This window comes from Dermacentor albipictus, chromosome 2, assembly GCF_038994185.2.
Source record: "Dermacentor albipictus isolate Rhodes 1998 colony chromosome 2, USDA_Dalb.pri_finalv2, whole genome shotgun sequence".
In the NCBI taxonomy this organism is placed as follows: Eukaryota; Metazoa; Arthropoda; class Arachnida; order Ixodida; family Ixodidae; genus Dermacentor; species Dermacentor albipictus.
In genome coordinates this window covers 143117472-143141043 of record NC_091822.1, presented here as the reverse complement: position 1 = coordinate 143141043, position 23572 = coordinate 143117472, and the positions used below count along the sequence as shown (strand labels likewise).

The following is a 23572-nucleotide window of genomic DNA, read 5'->3' as shown; positions in this document are numbered from 1 at the left end:
GTATATCGCGTAGCCGGGCGTCCTTGCGGCGTCGCGACTCTATTGTCAGACACAACACGTGAGCGAGCGTGTGTGCATGTGACTCAGCATTTCGGTCCTCGTCAGACAAGGCGGATAGCAACGTATTTGCGCTTGCGTAACAAACCCTAACGGCTGGAATCCAAAGTGGGGAGCACGGAAAAAAAAAAAAGTGTAATGACCCATCATGCACCTATTATTTCTTTCCTTTTCTTTTTCGTTTGTCCTGCTGCAACCCCGTCGCAAATGATAAGGAAGGGTACTTACAGACTCTCTCCATAAAGTATCGGCGTTCTCTTGCCTGTGCGTTCGGCAGGTAAGCGGACGTGAACATTTTGACTGCGCTCTCCTACCTTAGCGTAATGTCTTGCGTTGCGCAGCCTCCGAACACGGAAAGCGATGAGGAAACCTCGACGAGGATATATGGTGTTGGGCTGCTGAGCACGAGGTCGAGGGATGGAATCCCGGCCACGGCGGCCGCATTTCGATGGGGGCGAAATGCGAAAACACCCGCGTACTTAGATTTAGGTGCACGTTAAAGAACCCCAGGTGGTCGGAATTCCCGGAGTCCCCCACTACGGCGTGCCTCATAATCGGAAAGTGGTTTTGGCACGTAAAAAACCCCACAATTAAAAAAAGTTCATAATTAATTCCTAAGATTAATTTATTTCCAACGCTCTTTGCTTTCTCAGCGAAACGAACAATACGGGTCGTGAGAAGACTCCTCGACCAAGAGATTAAGGGAAGATATGTTGGCACAGGCTACAAACTGTTTCTTCGTCTACCTTTCGCGAAGCGCAATGAAGAGCTGAGGAAAAGAAAAGCGTGAGGAAAAGGAAAAGCGTGAGAGAAATACATAACGCGCAAGAAGAGCAGTAAAATAAACTAAAGAAACAAGAACTTGTTTCGTATTTTTCATCATTATTTTTGGCGTTCGTCGTTTACGTAAACTATATACATTTCAATGACATTTTCACATCACTAATATTGCGAGGTTTACTGTAAGCTGAAGCGGGGGGCTCCACCTTGGCTAGCCGCTCTGACTTTCGCTTCTTTTTTATCGTCGAGAATGACAACCTCAAGATTGCGCAACAGGAAATCGGACAGAAACCAACAAGCAAAAGCTTAAGAGAAATAAATAAATAAATAAATAAATAAATAAATAAATAATATATTCTAGTTGAGTTTACGATCGCAGAAGGGGTGGCTTCGCTGTAGGCCATGTGCAACGCATTCAACAGATAACGGGGTGTCTGGCAGAGTGATAAGCTGCACGCCAAGGGCGAAAAGAAAAATAAAGAAAACGCGGATGTAGAATGACATATGTTTACATAGAGTGAGACGATAAAGTAACGAAGCGATAGAGTAATGAGACGATAAAATAGGTTCTGTTTATATATTTATAGGAGAGCTCGGACTTAATTGTAGGCGGATGGTGATGTCTTCCTTGAGCGTATGCGACGCGACTAACAATTTTCTGATCAACTACGAGCCAATCTCTTAATTTATGCACGAGGTGCGAATAGCGGGGAACGGGAAGAAGAGAAGCATAATGTAGCGAAAGCAAGAAGAAGAGACGATTGAAACGATCTTTTTTTGCGTCAAAGTGACACAAGGAAAATAGCGATGCGCACGATCCAGCGACACTGTTCGACACAATCCGAAACGTCCCCTCCCATGCTGGCGACTTTACCATTCAAAATGTTTCGCGCAGCTGAAACGAGTACACCGAAATCGGTCCCCGCTGAGCGCGGGGAGCGTCGAGGAAAGGCTGAGGGCAGCGTTCCAGGCCAAGGTAGAAAGAATGACGCGCAGCAAGTGTGACACATTAGGGGAAGGAAGGCGTCTTTGAGTCATCGCCCATACTCTCCGTCCGAAACCAACAAGTGGGGGATCGCTAATGTTCCTGTATCGCTCGCTGACATCCCGCGTAACTCGCGAGAACGAATAAGAAACAAATTTCGTTGCGTACAGCCAATAACTTTTGTTCGCTAAAAGAAAAAAGAAAAATGTGGACGGCCGTGTAAACGAATGCATCGAGCGCCACCAAAAGACAGCGACCGGTTGGCTCGACGACAACGGTTAGGAGTGGTCAGGATTAGGAGCGCAGTTAGGTGTGGTCACGTGTGAGTCGTGCGACTATGCCGCATAGCTCTCACGACTGTGCGATGGAGTCTCACGTCGCGCCAGGGAGTCGGCACCTTTTGCAGCGTGGTGAGGGAGTTGTATTTTGAGCGGCTCCTGGGCATCGAACGTGATTGTGAAACCTGCTATCGGACACCTAGAGATATATATCTATTTATGTTGAACTATACAGTGATTGCCCAACCGCCTCTGCACTTTCTGGTGTGTTTAAATTAGAGAAACGTATCCGAACTCTGCGCCCGACGCGTCTTTCGTCTCTGCCTGTGAATAGATTTTTACGAAGTCCCCCAGAGAGGAACGACCGCGACGAAGCCGGCATATACGATGATCGCGCTCGTGATCGAAAGGGCTATTTCATTTGAATTGCTGAGCGATTGATTTATCGAGTCTAGTGGAATTGCGGAGGCGCGCAGCTGATGTCACCGCGGCCTCAGCAAAACAACGAGTTGTGGAATGAAGTACGACATGGAATCAAGTGAACAAATTAAGTCAAGCTAATTTAAAGCTACTAACATGCCTAAACACAGTGAAAGATGAAATAATGTTCGTGTGCGTGTCTAACATAAACAACCATGTTCTGCTACACAGGCACATACCTAGCGGGGGAAAAAAGTGCCAACAGGATGCCTACCATGGGATAAACCTGTACTTGAAATAGACTGGAACGCAAATACGAACGACAGGTACAAATTAGGAAAGAAAAAGGCACCACAATAAGCAGTACCTCGAACAAACTTATACAAGGCGTTAATACCATTACACAATCTCGCTGTCATCTGTTTCTCTTTGGCGCCATTCTACTACCGAATCAGATATTGTCAACGATATGTAAAACGGTGCTCGCTAAAAAAAAAAAAAAAGAACACCTCAGGGCTGTCCTCACGACAGTTCCTTGCGGTTTGTACAGAAGACAGTTCGATGACTGGGATCGCAGAGGCGCGATCCCAGTCAAAACTGGGCGGAAATCGACCCCGATGCGCTAACTTGATGTTCCCTTTAACAGTGTGATGTATTGTACTCAGTGTAGCACACGCATCCTTGTGGCGAGGACTTCGTATGGCGTTCAAGCGCATTCCAAGCACAGCAGTTCTTATCGCCGATGTGAGGACGTTCATGACGGGGCTTTGTTCTTGCTTTGTGCAACGCGGGTGTAAAATAAGATAAGGAGCACATGTTTAGATTTATGCATCCGGTTGCGTTAACAAAGGAGCTGCCCGCTGCCGTAGCTTAGTGACTATGGCCTCATACGACCCTTAACTCTAGCTCGAGGGTTCGAGCCCGGCAGCGGCGGCTGTGTTTCGGCGGGGGCAAAATGCAAAAGCGCTCGTGTACTTATATATAAGTACGTATACATGTTTAACGGTAAATCCTCCAGACGTGTCTTTTTTTTTTTTTACTTTGCGACCTCTAGCTCTCTGTTATATAGACACTTTGTAGCAAGAAAATGTCATAACACACGAATAAAACGAACTTTATGGTTCTGTGCCGAGCTTGTATATCACATCAATTTCCGCACAAAAGTGGGTCCCAGTTTTCCTTGTTCTCACTCACCGTGGACAATTTCTTTACACACGTCCATGTTAAAAAAAAAATATTGTTCTATTATTTTCCGGTGCGTATAATTCCACGAAGACTCAAATTCTAGCACCCAAAATTAAGCCTAAAGAAAACTATACTTATATGCCACGGATGAACCCCATAAAGTAGCTTTTAAACAAAGGGCACTCAGAGCTGCAATAATGAAGTCAAATGATAATTCGATGCGCCGTTCGTCATTCTCATACATACATACATATATATATATATATATATATATATATATATATATATATATAACCCGGCTCCAATTTTAGATCCCTGTTGATCTCTCTTTTGCTTTAATGCAATAGCAATTATACGAACACTCCAAGCGAATATTTGCCGTCGTCGCCTTCGCCGTCGGCGTCAGGTTCCGCATGTATATTTAGGTATATGCATGCTATATGCCACGCCCTGCTATATTACATGCGGTATATGCGGGTTTTATATTGCCGCATGATTCTATCACTAAAGTTCCTCATACGAGGTCTTGCAATCCTGACAACATTATTCCTCAGAATTTTGAGAATGGCAGCCTATACAAACAAATGCCACGAAACCAAACCCCGATAGCGCATGCCTTTCATCTTGAGTCTTCTAAGACTAATAATGAAAGTGCGAAACGATAACTGAGCTCAAACCTTAACATGGTGTAATTTCATTGGCGCGGTATTGCACTACCTCCGGGATCGGCCCATGAAAGAGATTTGAAACATACCCGATACGGAAAATTGTTCGGTACGGTAAATTGATACGGGAAATTCGCTAAGAAAGACGTTGGCTTTTATCGATAAACGTAAATGAAATTGTCCGACGGCTTGATTATAAACAGAGGACCCGTAGCACAACAGCTCGATTTTACTTAGCCAGCTTACGTTTACTTCAATTCATACTGCCACTGCTGTTCCGAGCCTTACACTTCGTGTGATATTGTAACATGTTGCTGTGGCATTCATTGCTCTGCCCGTATGACGAAACTGTGATTTTTTTTTTACTCACTGTCCTATTCCTATGCAACTTTTGTCTTCTAGGCCCGGCTTGAGTCACTAGAAAGAAACTTGTTTTTCTAGTGACTCTAGAGCCGGCAGGCGTTGTGCCCCTCCTGGTGGCACTTGCCAGCAAAGCTATCTTCCTATTTCGCTGCGATTGTCTTAATTAACGTGTGCAAACCAAAGAAGTAAACTAACGCAATAAATGAACCTCCATGCATATCCACGGCTCTGAATGTGGGTGGGTGGGGGGAGGGAGGCATTATTACCACATTTCCCTCTAGCAATCGCTGGTGGAAACGGAACTAAGCATAAAATCAGGTCGTGTCAATCGGACCCGGCACCACATCAGAGGGCCCGGCCATGGAGCATGCTTCCTAAGATTGCGACGGCTCGACCCATTTTTGAAGCGTCTTTCGCGCTCCCCTCTCCACTTCTCTACCTCTTCTGATAATTTCCCGCGTCGAAGAAATTAGAGACGAATGCACTCGCCAAGACGGTGAGCCGATTGTAAGGGTCGCGCAAGGACCCCGTGTACTTCCGCGACCCTCCTTCTCGGGTTTCTTCGGCTCGTAAATCTTGCCAGAGCGACGGCAAACCGCGCGGTGGAGAGGCAACGACCTCCCCCCGGGCTATCGCTGCCTCCTAATGCCGAGGGAACTCGCCGTATCTCATTCGAAGCCGTGTTCTCGGTGGCTCTCTGATACGGCGCTTCGCAATTACGGGCTGCACGCCACTGCGACGAGCGAGAGGGTTTGGGGAGGGGGGGGGGGAGGAAGGGCATGGAGGGGATGTAGAGTTGCGTTTGATATGAACTGCAACACGGTGCCCGTGGTCGATCCAACACTGCACGGCGTAGTCAACCATAGGCTGAAATACAGGAAATTGCACTGACATCCTTGGCGGCAGATTTAGAACCGGTGCTGTGGTTACGGCGCGAAATAAAAGAGGAAAAAAAACTGTAATGAAGTTTCTGCCTCAGTTTCTCCTCTTATAACTAACCTCTAGGGCGAAACTACCGAAGATATACGTTTTAACTTTTTTTACTTGGACTTCTTTAGAATTAGCAATTAGAAGTAAATTTAGAATTTTTAGAAGAATGATTTAGAAGTCTAAACTGACTTTTGCGACATGTAAATGTGGGACGCCCGAGATCGGTGGTGGCCAAACTGACGTATCCGAAGAGTCGGAGAACTACACTTGCCACATTGCTCAAGAGCCACCCAAGAACCGGGCGGCTCGTCAGATTTGAATGCAGTTGTGTAATTTCTTTCTTTTTTTTTTAGTGCTTGTTGTTCATTAGCACGAGGGAAGTTCCCCGGGTAGGCAGGTGCAGTTTGAGAACTCGGCAAATCGTGAAAAGTATACTCAGTTCGTCTAAATCTATAGGAATATCGTTTGTCTCAACGGAACCCGTCAGTGAACCATGTATATCCAACCTGACTGTCGTAACTGCGACGCCATTCTCCCCTTTGCTCTACTTTACTGGGCCTTAGTGTTGGCCTTAAATAAAGTTTTTTTCCTTCCTTCCTTCCCCTTTGTGACATTTGCCTACAACACCGCTGTCCAGCGCACCACCAGCTACTCTCCGTTTTTCCTGGTCTACGGCCGCCATCCAACCTCTGCCCTCAACGTTCCCTTCTTTTCTGGCGCTATCAAGGCTTCTCCATTCATTTGCGACCGACCACTTTGTGCCTCGTCTTGCCCAATGTCGCCACCGTGCCCGCGCAAACACCGAGGCGAGCCAAGAAGACCGGACGAGTCATTGTGATGCCAATCACCGTGTTGTTTTCTACCGACCTGGCGAGGACGTACTGCTTTGGACCCCCGTGCGAATGCCTGGTTCGTGTGAAAAGCCTCAATCTCGGTACATCGGCCCCTACGAAATCATAGAGCAGACCTCCCCTGTGAACTATACCGCCTTATACCCCTGTTGACACACCTGCCGACCAACGCTGTCACAGGACAGAAATCGTGCATGTTTCCCGCCTCAAGCCATTCCATCGGCGCTCTACGCTGGCTTAATTTGGGGGCCAGGCTGGCCGCTCCCGTCCACGGAGGCACTTAGTGTTAGCATTTGTATTATGAACGTCATCTTCCTCAGTTATACACAATCATCGCTATCGCTTCGCATCTTCATTGTCGGCACGCTATAGCTCGTGCTTTTGGATTAAAAGCGTCGAGTAAAACCGGTGCTTCTCAATATATATATAACACGGCAGGGAAGGGGAGGTATATACGTTTAATATATAGGAAGAAAGCTGTTTTTATTCTTTCCTTGTGCATATGATAGTGCCCACAGAGGAAGATCAGTTCGAATACAGTAGCCTCTTCGCCGCAGTGCCCTGAACAGCCCACGTCGTGTTCAGGGCGATAGGCCAAGCTGTGGCTGATAAAACGAGCAATGCTCTCAGTAACATTATCGCACTGCAATGTGCCAAGCAACGTCCTCTGTAACACTGCGGTGTGTCCGCACTCTGACGTAATAACAGAAGAGGAGGCACTGCTCATTTTATCGGCGCACAATGGGCTTTTGCGCAAATCATTAAAGCGACACTGCACAGCGACAGGTTATCGCCGAGGCGTAATTCACTCCTGCTGCGGCACGAAGTTTTTGACCAGGTTCAGGAAAACCGCGGGCCTGTCCCGGTGGACCCAATGGCCCGCCCCTTCGACGGTCACGATGCGGGCGTTGGGAAACGCACGCCGGATGGCCCCGTGCTCGGCGCTCCTGAAACGGCAGAGAGAGATAAAAAAAAATTGAAACATTCCTTCCTTCCTTCCTTCCTTCCTTCCTTCCTTCCTTCCTTCCTTCCTTCCTTCCTTCCTTCCTTCCTTCCTTCGTTAACCGAGCGACCGAGACCGATTGCCCGAGTACCTGGGTGGGTTCTTCTGTTGACTCATTCCCTGAGTCATTTATTCGTTCATGCAATCATTTTATGCGAAGCATACTAGCCGCACAACCACGCTCTTCCTTGCTGCGCCACGCACGGCCGCGTAGCTACCATTGAGGGTATGAGCCATTGTTCATTGCTGCGCGTCTCATATGTGGGTCTATTCTCTTTTAAGTTTGCTATGTTTGTTATTAAGTTGCTTCTATTATGCGAAGCATACTAACCGCACAACCACGCTCTTCCTTGCTGCGCCGCTCGCGGCCGCGTAGCCGAATATATATAGCCGCGTAGCCGAACCGAATATAGCTAAGCATCAGCAGTTCACCAGGCTAAACAGTGGTTCAACAACTAAAATAAAGGCTAGTATGCTTCGCATCCTGGGCTTAACCTTGGCTAAGCCACAGCCATTTTTTTTTCTTTCACTGTTCCTTCGTTATCAAATTGACAAAACTGATTCATTGACAAAAACGATTGATTGATGCATTGACTGACTGAATCCCCGATTCGTTCATTTAGCGGCTGAGTGGTGCATTTAGAGACCCAAAGAGGCGCAGTGGCGGTGAGAGGTACCGCAGTGACGGGCTCCTGATTAATTTTTTTTACCACCTGGGGTATACCTTAAAGCGCACTCGAACCTAAGCGCAAGTGCATCTTCGCCCGTCGGACTGCGACCGAAGCAACCGGGAATCGAACCTGAAACCTCGCCCAGAATGATTGTAGCGTTGTAGCGAATTTTCGCAATGAATTAGTTAAGAACGCTCGCCGTCGATCGTTTACGGCCGCTAGCTGGGATGTAGGCGCGAACTGCACTGCCTTGCATATTTAGACTACATAGCCGTTGACAACGTTAGAATTACAAAGAAACTTCACCCTCGAAACCGCAGTGTACCTATTCCTCACCTCTGAAAGAGAGCCGACCCCGCAGCAGCCCGCTCACAATCGCACACAAATTATATAAAACCGATAAGGTCCACTCATTTTCCTGACGAAGAGCGGTATGGCACGTTTAAAAGGTCACAAAAGAGAAAAATGGGATGCGATCTTGTACGCGTTCCAAAATCGAACGGAGGCGGTCCGTTCTTTACGTTATGAAATAGGCGGTCCGTTCCGTTGCGTTCGTCTGATAGCAGACGACACGGAATGATTGACAGCAGATATCACGTCACAATTGTCATGCCGTTCGTCACAGTTCAAATCGACCAATCGTGTGGGGCTCTGTGGAACGGACCGCCTCCGTTCTATTTTGGAACGCGTACAAGATCGCACCCATGATTTCTTCTGCATCGGTAAATTATCCTTCTATCCCACCAAAAACACCACTCTTACCACGATAAGACGCTTGGTAAACCAGAAAAAGCGCAAGAACGAAAGACGGGTGGCGACGCCCCTTGAAGTTCCCGCACCGTGACGTCATAGATTTTGATGGCATCTTCTAGGGCCGACTTAATTATGTAGCGGTACACAGGTTGACTACATCGTTTTCTAAAGGAACCGGATATAAAACATGGCAAGTTTCGGGAACCCTTACTCAGCCAACGCGGCCCAGATGCGAAAAACATGCTTTGGAATCCCTGACGTCACACTGGCGAACCGGCGTCGGGGTTTCGGCGCGCAATTGAAATACTGATACTTTGACCTTCATTGTCTCATCTAACAATCAAACTATTATTTTGAAATAACTGCCTGCAGGGTTCTGAAACACTAGCTAATTTATTCGATTCCTGCTGATTTATTGTGTCGGTTTAGTGTCCCTTTAAAACAGCAGTCTCTTTCGTACAGACCTGTTGTTGTGCCACTGGTTTCGAGCTGACACATGAACGTCAACAGTAAATTTTGTGGGTGATCCTAATGTCACGGCGCAACCAAAGATAATATTTTAGCTTCAAACGGCGAGCTTTTATTTTTCAATTAGCCCAGCACTCACAATAGCAGAGCAAAGTCGCCAAGTTGTGAGCGGACTCGAGTTGGCTCGGCTCTCTTTCTGACTCAAACGGCCGTCGCACTGCGTTTCTGCGGATGGAGCGTGTTTGTAATCTATTTCTAAGGCTGTCACCGACGATAGCAAAGAGACACAGGAGCCTTTCTGTTCTCGAGAGACCAGGTACTTTTCCTAAATCGACCATGGGCCGTCCAGAGGATATTCAAAACTGTGTAACTAAAGGCGCCTTTATTAGGCTACTACTGCTACTACTACTACTACTACACGCGTAATTTAAACTTATCGCCTTGTCTTTCTATATTTCTTTCATTTTATTTATTTATTTTCTTTCCTTCTTAGATGATACAGTACTTGAGAAAAAGCTAGAGAGCTGAACCATCGCGCGCTCATTCTCTTCAACCTGTCGGAAAGGTAAGCGCGCCGAAAGAAGACCTAAGCATACTCTCGACAGGAAAGCTTTACGATACAGGGCATATATATATATATATCAGGCACGTACCCAGGGGGGGGCCCGGGGGGGCCCGGGCCCCCCCCCGAAATCAAGTGGCATACCCCCCCCCCCCCCCCCCCTCCCCACCCACGCCACCACTCCTCACACATTCCTAAAGCGCCGCCAGATTAATGTTGAGACTTGGCAGCTGTTCATCGGTCAGCCTTATGCTGCCTTTTTCACTCCTTTTAGATGGCGGTAGTTATCGGCATCTCTTGTAATGTGAAGGACAGTTTTCTCATAGATTCCGCACCCGCGCGATTAACTCGAGATGCGTTCAGTTGTCACCATCTATTCCACCGTCACGCGCATAGCTCTTGCTTTTGTTAGTTCAACCTTCTTTGTTTAGGCTGATCTTGGGACCAGGAGACGGATGCGGCTGTTACTTAGCTGGTCTGTATACTCTCATGGAACGAGTTGCGGCCGGACAAAACGCCAATTGCGTTTAAGTTTTCCCTGTGCTTCATTATTTCCTTGAGTTACTTACGGCTCGCCGCGACGCTGGCAGATGCCCGGAACCATATACACGTGATATGGGTTAGATAAGGAGGGAAATAAAATAATGTGAAAGAGCGTCCATCATGAAACCCTGCAATAATCCTTAAACCCATTAGCAAGATGACTGTCGCCCGTTAGCTCGTCTGTTTTTCCCTAATTGTATAGCACTTTTCGTGCAAATTTGGCAACTGGAAACAAAAATCGCAAGGAGTTGAGAAATTAAGCGATCTACTAAGGGAGAGAGCCAACGCAATAACCAAAAATGTTGACTGTTGTTTATGAGAATATTTATGGATCAACATCTTTTTATTTGAAAAGGAAGTAGAGGAAACGCCGCCGGAAGTGGAGAATAATTACTTGCTTTGAATGACGCTTCTACAGTTATCGGTCGAACCGCCTCACGTAGCCACTTCTCTGCTGTGCTTATGTGAGTGTGTTTCTAACCTTTCTCGGTGAGCGCAGAACGTCTAGAATCGCAGAGTCCTGCGCTCTACGCGGTTGTATGGGAGTGGCGGCCGCACAGCGTTACGCAATTCGTGGAACTGTCAAAACTGATCAACAAGGCGAAAATAACTGCTATTCGAAACTATAACATGAGAAAGACTGAAGAAGCCGCAAAAAATGAACGCAGCCTGAAATCAGTAAAAAAGAAACCTGGAATAGGACAAACCATGATGTATGCACTAAAAGATAAGAAGGATAATATCATCAGCAATCTCGAAGATATAGTAATGATGATGTGTGGTGTTTTATGGCGCAAGGGCCAGGTTTGGCCAAAGAGCGCCATGACAGGTGGTAATTTTGACGATGTATTGTGGATGACATGCACAATGAACTAATCATGGTAGATGTGATACGGCTGTAAAAGGGCCTAAAATTTGTAGCTGTAAGTGGCGTAGAATATATTGTTGCTAAAATAATGACGGTGACTAGGCAGTGATGTGGGCTATGGCAATGGGTGGTCGTTAAAACATTGTGCAATAAAACAACACTGGTTTAAGAGAGCCCTTGAATGCAGGGCTGTTAGTCACGTGCTAAAAATTGCCTGGCCAAATGATTTTCAGGATGTCAGTTTCGTCTAAAAAATCTAAGACTGCTTGCAGTTTGAAAAACGGTTCGTCACTAAGAAAAAATGCAGGGTGGAGAGGTATATTTTCGCGATATGCAGAAGGGAAATACTTTTTCCTCTCCGTTTCTATTGCAGGGCACTGGATAAGAACATGGATGACTGTCAGGCCATCGCCGCACCTACTACAAGTAGGAGGGTCTCCGCCAGTCAAGAGGTAGGAGTGAGTGCTGTAAGTGTGTCCTATTCTTAATCGGCAAAGAAGTACTTCTTTGTACCGTGCTGTTTTTTCACTTATCCAATTCCGCAATCTTGGTTTTATAATATGTAACTTATTCAATGTTTGTGTATCCCACTCTGCTTGCCAATGTTTCCTCAATTTATGGCGCAGAAAGGGCTTTAGGTCTGTGGCAGGAATGGGGATGTTTCCATCTGTGTCGCTAAAACTCACTGACGTAGCGTTTTCGTCAGCAGCTACGTTGCCTTTTATACCTTTATGACCAGGTACCCAGCATAGGATAATCACTTGGTTGCAGATATATGCGGAGCACAACAAACTATACAGCTCTTTCAAAACGGGATTCTTATGCGAAGATATAGTAAAAGCAGCGGAAAAATTCTAAGCTGACCTGTATACAGTACCCAGAGGAGTCACGATACCTCACTTAGAAACAGTAATGAACAGGATACAGAAACTCTCCTATAACTAGCGATGAGGTCAGAAGGGCCCTGCAAGACATGAAACGATGAAGAGTGGGAGGAGAAGGTGGAATAACAGACCATTTAATCGAAGATGGAGGGGATATAATGCTTGGAAAACTGGCGACTCTTTATACGAAGCGTATATCGACTGCAAGGGTCATAGAAAACTGGAAGAATGCAGACATTATACTAATCCACAAAAAAGGAGACGTTAAAGAATTGAAACATTATAGGACCATTAGCTTGCTCCCAGTATTATATAAGATATTTGCCAAAATAATCACCAATAGAATAAGGGCAACGCTGGATTTTGTCAACCAAGGGAACAGGCTGGCTTAAGGAAGAGATACCTTACAATGGATCACATCCATGTCATCAATCAGGTTATCGCGAAATCTGCAGAGTCCAATAAGCCTCTCTATGTGGCTTATAGAGATTACGAAAATGCATTTGATTCAGTAGAGACACCAGCAGTCTAGAGGCACTACGTAATTAAGGACTACAGAACGCTTACGTAAAAAGCTTGAAAAATATTGCTACATGCGTGTGGTATTTGTTTGTGTGAATGAGGTACGTGGGCGCCATCACTCCAGAAAAGAGAAGGAAGAACGAACTGGGCTCGCGCTGTGAATCTAAACGGTCAGCGCTGCAACCATTGTTGTAAATATAATCTGTAAATAGTTTCTCGTCTTACTGACTCGTCCTTCGCGTAAGAATATATACAGAGGTTCTACAGCTACCTTAATTCTACACAAGAAAAGCAGGGAGATACCTATAGAGAAATGGGTCAAACAGGGAGACACAATTTCTCCAAAGCTATTCACTGCGTGCTTAGAAGAATTCAAGCTATTAAACTGGGAAGGCTTAGGAGTAAATATCGACGGCAAATATCTCAGCAACCTTCGGTTTGCCGATGACATTGTTCTATTCAACAACAATGCAGACGAGTTACAACAAATGATTGGAGACCTTAACAGAGAGAGTGTAAGAGTGGGGTTGAGTATTAATATGCAGAAGATGACGATAATGATAAATTGCCGGGCAAAGGAACAAGAGATCAGGATCGCCAGTCGGCCACTAGAGACTGTGAAGGAGTACGTTTACCTAGGTCAATTAATCACAGGGAACCCTGATCATGAGAAGGAAATTTACAGAAGAATAAAAATAGGTTGGATCGCATACGGCAGACATTGCCAGCTCCCGAGTGGAAGCTTACCATAATTATTGAAAAGTAAGGTGTGCAATCAGTGCATTTTGCCAGTGCATATGGGGCAGAGACTTGAGAGCGAGTTAAGGACCACGCAAGGAGCGATCGAACGAAGATTGCTAGGCATAACGTTAAGAGAGAAAGAGAGTGGTTTGGATCAGAGAGCGAACGGGTATAGACGATATTCTAATTGACATCAAGAGGGAAAAATGTAGCTGGGCAGGTCATGTAATGCGCCGGTTAGATAACCGTTGGACCATTAGGGTTACAGAATGGGTACCAAGAGAAGGAAAACGCAATCGAGGGCGACAAAACACTAAGTGGAGCGATGAAATTAGGAAATTCGCGGGCGCTAGTTGGAATCGGTTGGCGCAGGTCAGGGGTAAATGGAGATCGCAGGGAGAGGCCTTCGTCCTGCAGTGGACATAAAACATGATGATGATGATGATGATGATGATGATGATAATGATGATGATGATGATGGAGGTGGTGGGCCCCCCCCGAAAAAAAATCCTGGGTACGTGCCTGATATATATATATATATATATATATATATATATATATATATATATATGTGTCGGGAATATATATCTCGAAACTGGAATTTGTAAATCGCAATACGGGTCATGCGGTAACTTGCTAAAACGTTAATTAGCGAATTCTTGTTAATTAGTAAATTTCGCATTTCAATCTTTTGTGCAAGTAGTGTCCGCCGCTTCGAGTAGACCGGCTCATAAACTAGAATTGAACTATCTGCCACAGGCAACCTTTAAAAATTACGGCAATCGGCGTTTTGGATAAAGCTGTTTTCGCATTCAGCTTGCTGAATAATAAATTACAGATAGAGACATGCTTATTACTTGCGTTACAGCACGTGCGACGACCAAAGCTAACGAGGTTGGGGAATTCTGGGAAGCAAAAAAGAACAACGAGCTCCTTCGAAGCAAAACGAAAAGAAAAAAAGAAGAAAGAATGCCGCTTTATATACTACGCTTCGGAGCAGGTACGAAACGTGTTACAGGTATATAACTCGGAGCAGCTCCAGCCGTCGTCGTTTACGTTGACCCTGCCACGTGTCCGACATTAAAACCGCGTGTGACGCCATATATGCGGCGTATACTACTTTCGCAGGCGGAGTCGACGCTACGTAGCGTAATACGAGCAGTGCTATATATAGTTGTGTAAAAACACGCGAGGTACTTTCCCCAGCCGTTATACAGCAAACTGCCTCTGTCGACCTGTTTCCTTAATCCTTTTGCGTTTGTGTGTGGTGGGAACTGTTGGCAAACAATCCGGCGAACGATCCCTTCTTGTGCAACTAGCAGCGAGGGCATAAACGGAGAAGGCGAACGGCGGCGATGTGGCCGCCAACAACCAACCTTGGCGAATCCCCCACAGAGCGTAGGAGCCAAATGTTCGGTAGGCAACAACAACAACAACAACAACTAGCGGTGGTTCGGACCCGGGACGTCTAAGCAAAGGGGTCCCGGGCTGATATGAAAGCGACTTCGCTCACGTGCGCAGTGAAACCGATTATGGGAGCGTTCGCTGGGATCACGCACTGCCCAACTCGCAGACACATATGAAACAGTGCAGAACAAGTGCAGTCCGGTTTCTCCTCGGTAAATATGGTGGGACATTTAGTATGACGGAGAGTAAAAAAAAAAAAAAGCACTAAACTGGGGAAAAAATTAATGAACGCCGTCGAAATCTTAGATGGAAATTTTTTTTTCATAATGTATATTGCTCTAAGTCTAGCATCGCTAGAGAGTTACTATTTTAATCCGCCCACTTATGCTTCCGAAGGAGGAGATCATGACTACAAAATAGATTCCATTTAGAGGTTTCCATTTAGAGACTTTTTTTTTTCTTTACGGCCAATATGAGATTGGAACTTTCTTTCGCCCGATATTGGTAACATTATTTCTACAGATGATTTTTTTATGCTTCGGAAAAGTGACTTTGTGTTTTCTTGCTTGAATTGTACTCCTTGCTGTAATGCCTGTAATGGCAGAAGCAGATACCATATAAATAAATAAATAAATAAATAAATAAATAAATAAATAAATAAATAAATAAATAAATAAATAAATAAATACATGTGACCCAAACTTCTATTTTATCAACCTACAATGTGTTCTAAACAATAACGTACTAGGGAAGTAGAAATTACAGCTGCAGTAAGTAAATGACGAGCGATATCGTACCATACTACACAGTGCTCAACGAACGAAACATCCCAACTACAGCGCGTGACCTTCGAATGTATACATTCTGCCGCCCAGTCAGGATTACGTGCTTCGATCGTCGAGAGCGTCGTGAGAGACATGCTGCTGGTACCCATAAGAACACACAGAGGGCGTTATCTTCAGGGAGTTATAGACGAAGAAGCCGAAGAAGCAGTAGACGAAGCTGATGATGAAGGTGGTGGTGATGATTTGGTTCGTTGTCGAGTGGAGATGTAAGAAACCAAAAGGGAAGCAAATCAGAGAGCTTCGTAGTGCGGTCTGCAACTATAACGAATGCTAAAGAAAGCGTCAACTAGCCATAGTGAAATATAACGAGTCATGCGACAGGTTTTAAGGACGACGGAGCAAAAGGAATACCGGAAGGAGAGGCTTTCTCGAAACTGCCGACGTATCGCTTCACATCACGCTTGTCGCGCTATAATGGCCTTGCTGCTGGATATTACGTTGCGATTCCGCAAGGTTTCACGACTGCCCAGGTGTGTTAAGGGGTTCGATTGGTAACGCATCATCGTGTCTTACGTGACGTATGGAGACTGCCCCCCGCAGATGAACAGCGCGTCGACGTCTGAGGTGAGACCCTTGAGGTCCTCGGCGCGCACCAGCTTCTGCAGGTTGTCCCTCACCCCCTTCACGTTCACTCGCCACTCGTAGCGGTCCCCGTTCCGTCGCAAGTTGGCCAGCAGGAGCGAGCGTATGGAGGGATTCTGCCACGAGAACAAAGATAATAAACAATAAACGTCATAAACGCGATATCTGGATCGCATAGTAACGTTCCGTTCATTTCTATTTTCACGTGTTCCTAAATCTTAAAAAAAGAATTCACTGTTCTTTATGTATATGTCTAGCCTTCACACGAACTTTTTGGTTGGCGTATCGTAGCCTCCGTTGCTTTTGCGCCATGACACCCTATATAAGTGACTAGCTCACCGTGTTCACATGAATGTTGGGTTAAACTAGAAAGAGTCGAAAACACGACCCTTCCGGTATACTGTGGAGTTTCTCCTGCAAGGCTTCAGTATTCCATAAGAAACACGCAATATGCATGTATCATTATAGTGCGCCGTACCTAATTCTATGCCTTACAAAATACAACTTCAACTCACCCCCTTCCGCGCCCCCCAACTGCTTACGCCAAGGTGGTTGGTGCCATTCATGTTTCAGATATTTAATTCATTTTCTTTCTTTCTTTTCTGTCGTCTAGCCACTTAAGACGGCGTGTATTTGCAACCGCGAATAAAATATAGCAGACATACAAACATACACACGTCAATATTCAATGTTAAACACGAAGCGGGAAAGACGGAATGGTAGGGAGGCGACGTCGCGGGTACGTGCTATATCCGTGTGCGCATATTTTGCTGCTCACTGAATTTCACATTTCATTTCCACTCTTAATCTAGACCTCCAGTCAAATCTACACGATTTCGAACTGCACATTGTTGATACGTTATATTTAACCCTATACATGGATATAGGTGCACCTAATGGAGACAATGTATTTACTCTCTCTCTCGTTCTATTTCCCGGTGTGTGTGCGTGCGTGTTGGATTTGGGAGCACAAAGAAAGAAAGAAAGAAAGAAAGAAAGAAAGGAAGAAAGAAAGAAAGAAAGAAAGAAAGAAAGAAAGAAAGAAAGAAAGAAAGAAAGAAAGAAAGAAAGAAAGAAAGAAAGAAAGAAAGAAAGAAAGAAATATCGTTTTTTTTTTCCTTCTTTGCATGCACTCAGTGATCTGTTCTCTCATTATAATCTTCTGGAACCGTCGATATCGGCAACTAGACACTTTCACCATTGTACGCAAGGCACTGCGCCTTTATCCGCTGCATGCGTGGCATATATCACACGGAATCAGAATGGAGAGGCAGAAGAAGCTGCGCTCGCGAGCTACCCTTATCATACGTCCCACTCCAGATTGCTACTTTCGTCCTCGATCGTCCAGCTCTCACTCATCTCCCACCGAGACGCTTACAGAACTTCTGTCACCGGTCAGCGTCTATATACCGCTCACGCCACGGTTTAGTGTCGATTAACAACTTTCGCTGGTTTAACCGCCAGCACATAGCCGATCAATTCGTGTGTTCAACAGTTACGCTCAAAAACTTACGCAACAACGAAACAAAAAACAAAATGATAAGCCTACGCACTTTACACTGCACGATTATGACTACTGCATCAAGCTGAAAGCCAAGCACTCGACATCTACGCTTTGGGCGAGGTAGCTTTTACAAAATAAACACCTGTTTATTTTGTTTTGTTGTTTTTATTTATTTGTTTATTTTTTTATTATTTATTTATTTGTTTATTTGTTGTTTTTAGCAGCTGTCACCGATCGTGAATCAGGAGTAATTGCACCGAAATTATAGTCGCAACAGAGAGCACGTATAAAAAGCAGGAGTTCTGCAAGCTATACGAGGGCGAGTCAAATGAATGTGAGCCAATGCGAATATATGACAAACGGGTTACTTTATTTAGAAGTAGTCATCATGAGAACTTATACATTTGTCCCATTGACTAACGAGTCGCGTGATTCCCGCCTCATGAAACTCCTTAGGTTGCTGCTTTAAAAAAGTCTGTAACTGACTCACGTCATCGTCCGGCACGAATCTGGCTCCGTTGAACTGTTTTTCGGTTGCCCCAAAATGTGGAAGTCGCAAGGGGACAGGTCTGAGCTGCATGGCGGATGTTTCAGCGTTTCCTACTTGAACCTTGCCAGTTTTGTATTAACCACATCAGCGACGTGGGGACGGGCATTGTCGTGGAACAAGATGACCCAATTCGTCAATTTTTCACGTAGTTTATTCTTGATTGCGAGACGCAGTGGTTCCGGCGTTTCACAATATCGCAAACGATTGATAGTCTCTCAAGATTGAGCAAATTCTATCAGTAATGGCCCCTGACGATCGAAAAAAAGTCAGCACCTTTCCGGCGAAAATGACGGCCTTTGCGTTCTTTGGCCGTAGTAAATTCGAATATTTCCACTGTAAGCTTTGCCGTCGTGTTTCAGGCTCGTAGTAGTGGCACCATGGTCGCCCCCGATAACAATAGCAAACAAGAAGTCGTCATCCTCATTGTGATACCGGATCAGATTAGTCAAAGCAGCGCCAAACTTCTCCGTCTTATCGCAGTAGATCAAAATCTTGGGCATCCATTGCGCAAACAAGAGCCGATAACCGAGGTGCTCATGAATTATGGCGTGAACCGAGCCGTGACTGCTTTTCAGACGTTCTGCCAGTTCATCGATGCTTATCCTCCATTCGTCTCATCAGCTCATCAACCTTTGAAACTGTGTGGGGTGCGATTGCACGATGGCTTTGGCCCGGTCTTGGAATGTCTTTGCAACTTTCCCATCCTTCTTTGAACCATTTGCTCCCACGCTTCACAGTGGCCAATGACATGCAATATTCAACGTACACGGCAACCATACGGCGATTAATTTCTTTTTGGGGAACACCTTAAGCTGGCAAAAACCTCAGGACACCACGCTGCTCAACTTCTGGAACGTCAATTACGTCACGCAACTATGTTCAACCCAGTGTATGAGAGCATTAAAGAACATTTATCCTCACACATGCGTACCACATTTGTAAATTAGAGATGCCGCTCTGCTACGCGCATGCCTCGCAGATAATGAACCAAGCCATTATTGCACAGGGCGGGTAGGCTTACTTTCATTTGACACGCACTCGTACATTAGAAATGCGAAGATACAATGGGATATACAAATGCGAAGATACAGCTTGATGAAGGGCAAAAAGTGTCACTGGAAACAAAGTTCACTGCACGTATACACGAAACCTGGCAACAAGATATTTAAATATACGTATAAGTCCCCAATAAATCCACGTCTAATCTAAGAAAAATCAATAATCATCATCAATAATCATCAATAATCTAATCAATAAATCTAAGAAAAAGTCGCTGTATATAATGCGTGAAACAAGGCAGATAAACATGTTGCGGAATCACAGATTCACAGAATCTTAGATTCCGCCCCAATTCCATCCACTCCCCCTGATGTATCGCGCGCGACGAAAGGCGGCGCGCTTGCTCCCCGCATTTCTCCTTTGCGCACACATGACTGAGCCACCATCGACGGCTAACCCATTCACCCTCCCCCCTCCCCTACGCTTTCACTCGCACATACAGCATGCAGCGCGTGGTCACAATGTTATCACCCTTGGACTTTATACGAAACATGAGGGCGACGGCAGGAATGCGCCTGGAGTGTCCATATAATTGCTATCGCAATAATATAATAACAGTATCCGGCAACTGAAGCACCCCGTGGCTCATTACTTTGCACAAAAGAAGAAGTAACAAAATCGAACTTTCACCATGCGACATTCGCTGCGCCGCAACAATGTATTTTTTTTTTTCCTTCTGTGGGGCGGGGGCACCGAAATGAAAAAAGGCATAGGAAAGTAAGTTGGCCACAATCGAATGCCTATTTTGGACTCCTAATGAGGCTACGGAAGGAATATAGAAGAAAACATGAGTCGCTTGGTCCACTGAGAACCATCCACACACGCATACTGCTCGGTATCCTACACCGGCGAGACAAGACTTTCCGGAGAGGTTCTGCTCAAGCGAACGCGTTGAAATCCGACGAGTCCCCACAGTGATGGCGGCAAGTGACCACTGTTTTTTTTTTGTCTGCTAGCCAGAAAGTGTCCAAAACTGTGCCAGGCGAAAATCTACCAGGCCAGAGAAAACCGAACGCGCACCGAAGTGCGCCGCGCGGTGGTCGGGGCCACGCGAGAAAAACGTATGCGCTCTGGCTGCCTCTGGCAGCCCGCGGGAATGATAGTGTGAAAAAAAAAAAAAGAAGAGGCTCAATGTGTCCTCGCGAATAAAAGCCTAAGTAGAAAAATAAATAAGAACGTAGTTAGCTTGGCTGGCTTTCGTGTCTTGACATGGATGTTTTGGCATAGGTTAAAAAAAATTTTGATATTTTTTTTTGAAGTGACATGGCGGCACAAATGAACCACCACAACGCTTGGTCTCATTGAACCTCGCTGTGTGCTTTGTCAACTTGTCTGCTAGTGTGTTGATTTGATTTGTCTCGTTCTATGTTCCGATGTCAGACTTTAGAAAAGTCAATGGACCTTTGGCGTCAAATGTTTACAACAACATTAAACCCACAAAATGCCGCAATTGAAAATCTAAAGCACAACTTTGGAAATGTCAACGCACCTTTCACATCAAGAGTTTGTGAGATTTATACCCATAAATTTTCGGAATTGACATTCATGCGCTCCACAGATTCCGCGACCTCAGCGAGATGCCGCGGCGAGCCCACTCACCAACAAAATGCCCTTGAAACTTCGTGGTCGTATGAGGCTGCTTGGCCTTATGTGACTTTCGGTGCATGTGCGTTGCCGCGAAATCCAGCCCGAGTTTGCTATCTTCGCGGTTAAATGTCTTTTCGAGCGTCAAAAAGACATTCTAGACAAAATCCAGAATGATTTCCGGCGCCGGGGGTTGCTTTCGTCGGCGGTGTGTGGACAGCACGAAAAAATTTCGGGAGGGGCTTAAGCCCCATGAGCCCCCCCCCCTGGCTACGCCCCTGATCGCAAGCAATGCGCAATATAGAAGCAAGACACCGACAAGGCGACAACGACGCGTGTGACGTTCGCTCTTTCGCTCGTCGTTTATAACGAGTCCGTTTCTTCCGAAAATTGTAGTCATTCTATAGAAGGATTGTATGCATTCCTTCTGGGAAACGGGTCCGACCACGGGGCTACCTTCGAAGAGACGCTCAACTATGGGCTTTCGTCGTTGGAGCATTTCAAATATGAGCCGTCTCTATAGACCTATTGCGCCTCTCTTAGAGTAAGTTCCCCGTCAAGTTCTAATCCTTTGACTTTTTACAACAATCATTACACTGGTTACGAAACAATGTACTATATAATGTACTATACACTCTACTGCATTGTCTATGCATTATAATGTAATATGCTGCGCTACAATATCCTTTACTGCAGCCTAGTCTATTATACAACACTATACTATAACTGTACCCTACCATCTTATACCATACAGTACTACACTATAAAATGCTATAAATAGTTTTCAAAAATTCAGGGCGAACTTCGGAGTGTGACTATTACCCGCATAAAAATGAGAAATGATTTTTTAAGCCCAGAATTTCTTTGAGAAAGCATAGTCCTTGCGAAAGAAAAATAACCGAAGGGCTAATCTAAGATGGGGGACACCAGCAGCGGCAGGACATACCGACGTTTGACGCCCCACGGCTAACCTATAGGTTTGCGCTTAATTCCTTCACAGAAAGGTGGCGTTTGATTCTTTCGTTCTTTTTTTTCATCCGCTAAGGTTACAGTCCGGGATACGCACGAGTATAATTTAAAGATATGTAATTATAGAATTTTTTCCGCATAGTCAGTGTGCGTGGCTGAGAGAGTGAAAGAGTGAGAGAGACAGGAGTGATAAGGGAAGGGAGGTTAACCAGTCAGATCCCGGTTGGCTGCAATGCACGGGGAAAAGGAGAAAGAGGAATTCAAATTGACGCGAAGGAGAAAAGTTGACAGTATGTGCACGCACACATGCACGCTCAATGACGAGGATATTTATGGAAACGGCAGCCGTTCTTCCTTTCTACGTTTTCATTAAAGATCCGCTCGCTTACCGTGAAGTTAATGAACGATAACTGGAGAGTCGTCGCGTCCTAATTACTATGCGACAAAAGTCGTGATCGTCATAGAGAGAGAGCAAACCTCGAGGGTCGCTCTGCCGGCGAGCATGCGGTCGGCCTCTCGGTGGGCCTCCTCGACACTCAGGTCCGCAGAGAGTCGTGGTAGGACGGCGTCCATGGCGTCCAGCTGCTGCGGTATCAGGTAGTTCCCCACGATGGCCGGTACTGAAGAAGGGCCGACGTCCACCACCACTATCCGCTCGACCAAGGATGGCTGCACCATGCGAGTGAGAGCACGGGAAATCGACAGTAACCAGCTAGAACATGGTGGTCAGGGAAAGCGGGCAGTCCCAATATCTTCTCCTCTCCTCCCCTCCCCCCCCCCCCCCACAAACATACTGCATCGACTTCAGCAATTTACGTTAGCATTAGTGCCGGTATTAGCTGCAAACTTCCTACGCATCCCAAATAGAACAGAATTTAAAAAAAAAACATTTATTCGGAAATGAAACTAAAGGAAACTATAGTAGGATACAACTTAAAGAAGCAGCAGTTGGCAACCAAGGAACGCGGACCGCGCAGGATTGTGTTACTCCGCCAGCCAATCACAGAAGCAAACATAATTGTCGTCATGCGACCTTTTTAAAATGGCGTCGTACTTGATACCTCCGGAGCATCTGCTGTTCTTGAGTCATCGGCGGAAGCGATGAGGTGTGCAACAGACATGGACAAAGTGTATGTCTGAGATTTTCACTCTTCAAAAGTTCGCGGAACAGTTCATTTCACTGCTGAGCCCGTTTCCTCATGAAACTCCACTGCCCAGTGAAGCGAAACTTGATAATAAGTTGCAGCAAAGCAAGCGCCTTATTTCAGTTCAATAAATAATGAGGCTTTCACCATTTCGCTATAACAGAGGAGTGAAAACGTATAAAATTACGCGCGTATAATTCTATTTTTGTGGTTACCGCATTATTTAAGTGACAGGGAAAGTTTGACCCATACGAACTACTTACACTGAAGCCTCGCGGAGGAACAGTGGCTGGCGGTAATGAGGGAGTGGGCGGGGCTTCACTGCAGACTTAACAGGGACTATCCGGCGCACTCAGTTAACTTCACCAACGCACAGGGCACCGTTCCTAAAATTACCT

At 45.7% G+C, this 23572-nt stretch overlaps 1 protein-coding gene across 1 annotated transcript in view; it reads right to left on the bottom strand.

The window, feature by feature from the left end:
- Window positions 1-6953: 6953 nt before the first annotated feature.
- LOC135904625 (sn-1-specific diacylglycerol lipase ABHD11-like) overlaps window positions 6954-23572 on the bottom strand; it is a 28843-nt gene continuing 12224 nt past the window's right edge. The window contains exons 4-6 of the mRNA XM_065435479.2: window positions 22507-22698; window positions 16295-16479; window positions 6954-7461 (exon numbers count right to left, since the gene is read on the bottom strand). Coding sequence (XP_065291551.2) covers window positions 7320-7461; window positions 16295-16479; window positions 22507-22698 — 519 coding nt within the window. The 3' untranslated portion in view covers window positions 6954-7319. The remainder of the gene's footprint in view (window positions 7462-16294; window positions 16480-22506; window positions 22699-23572) is intronic.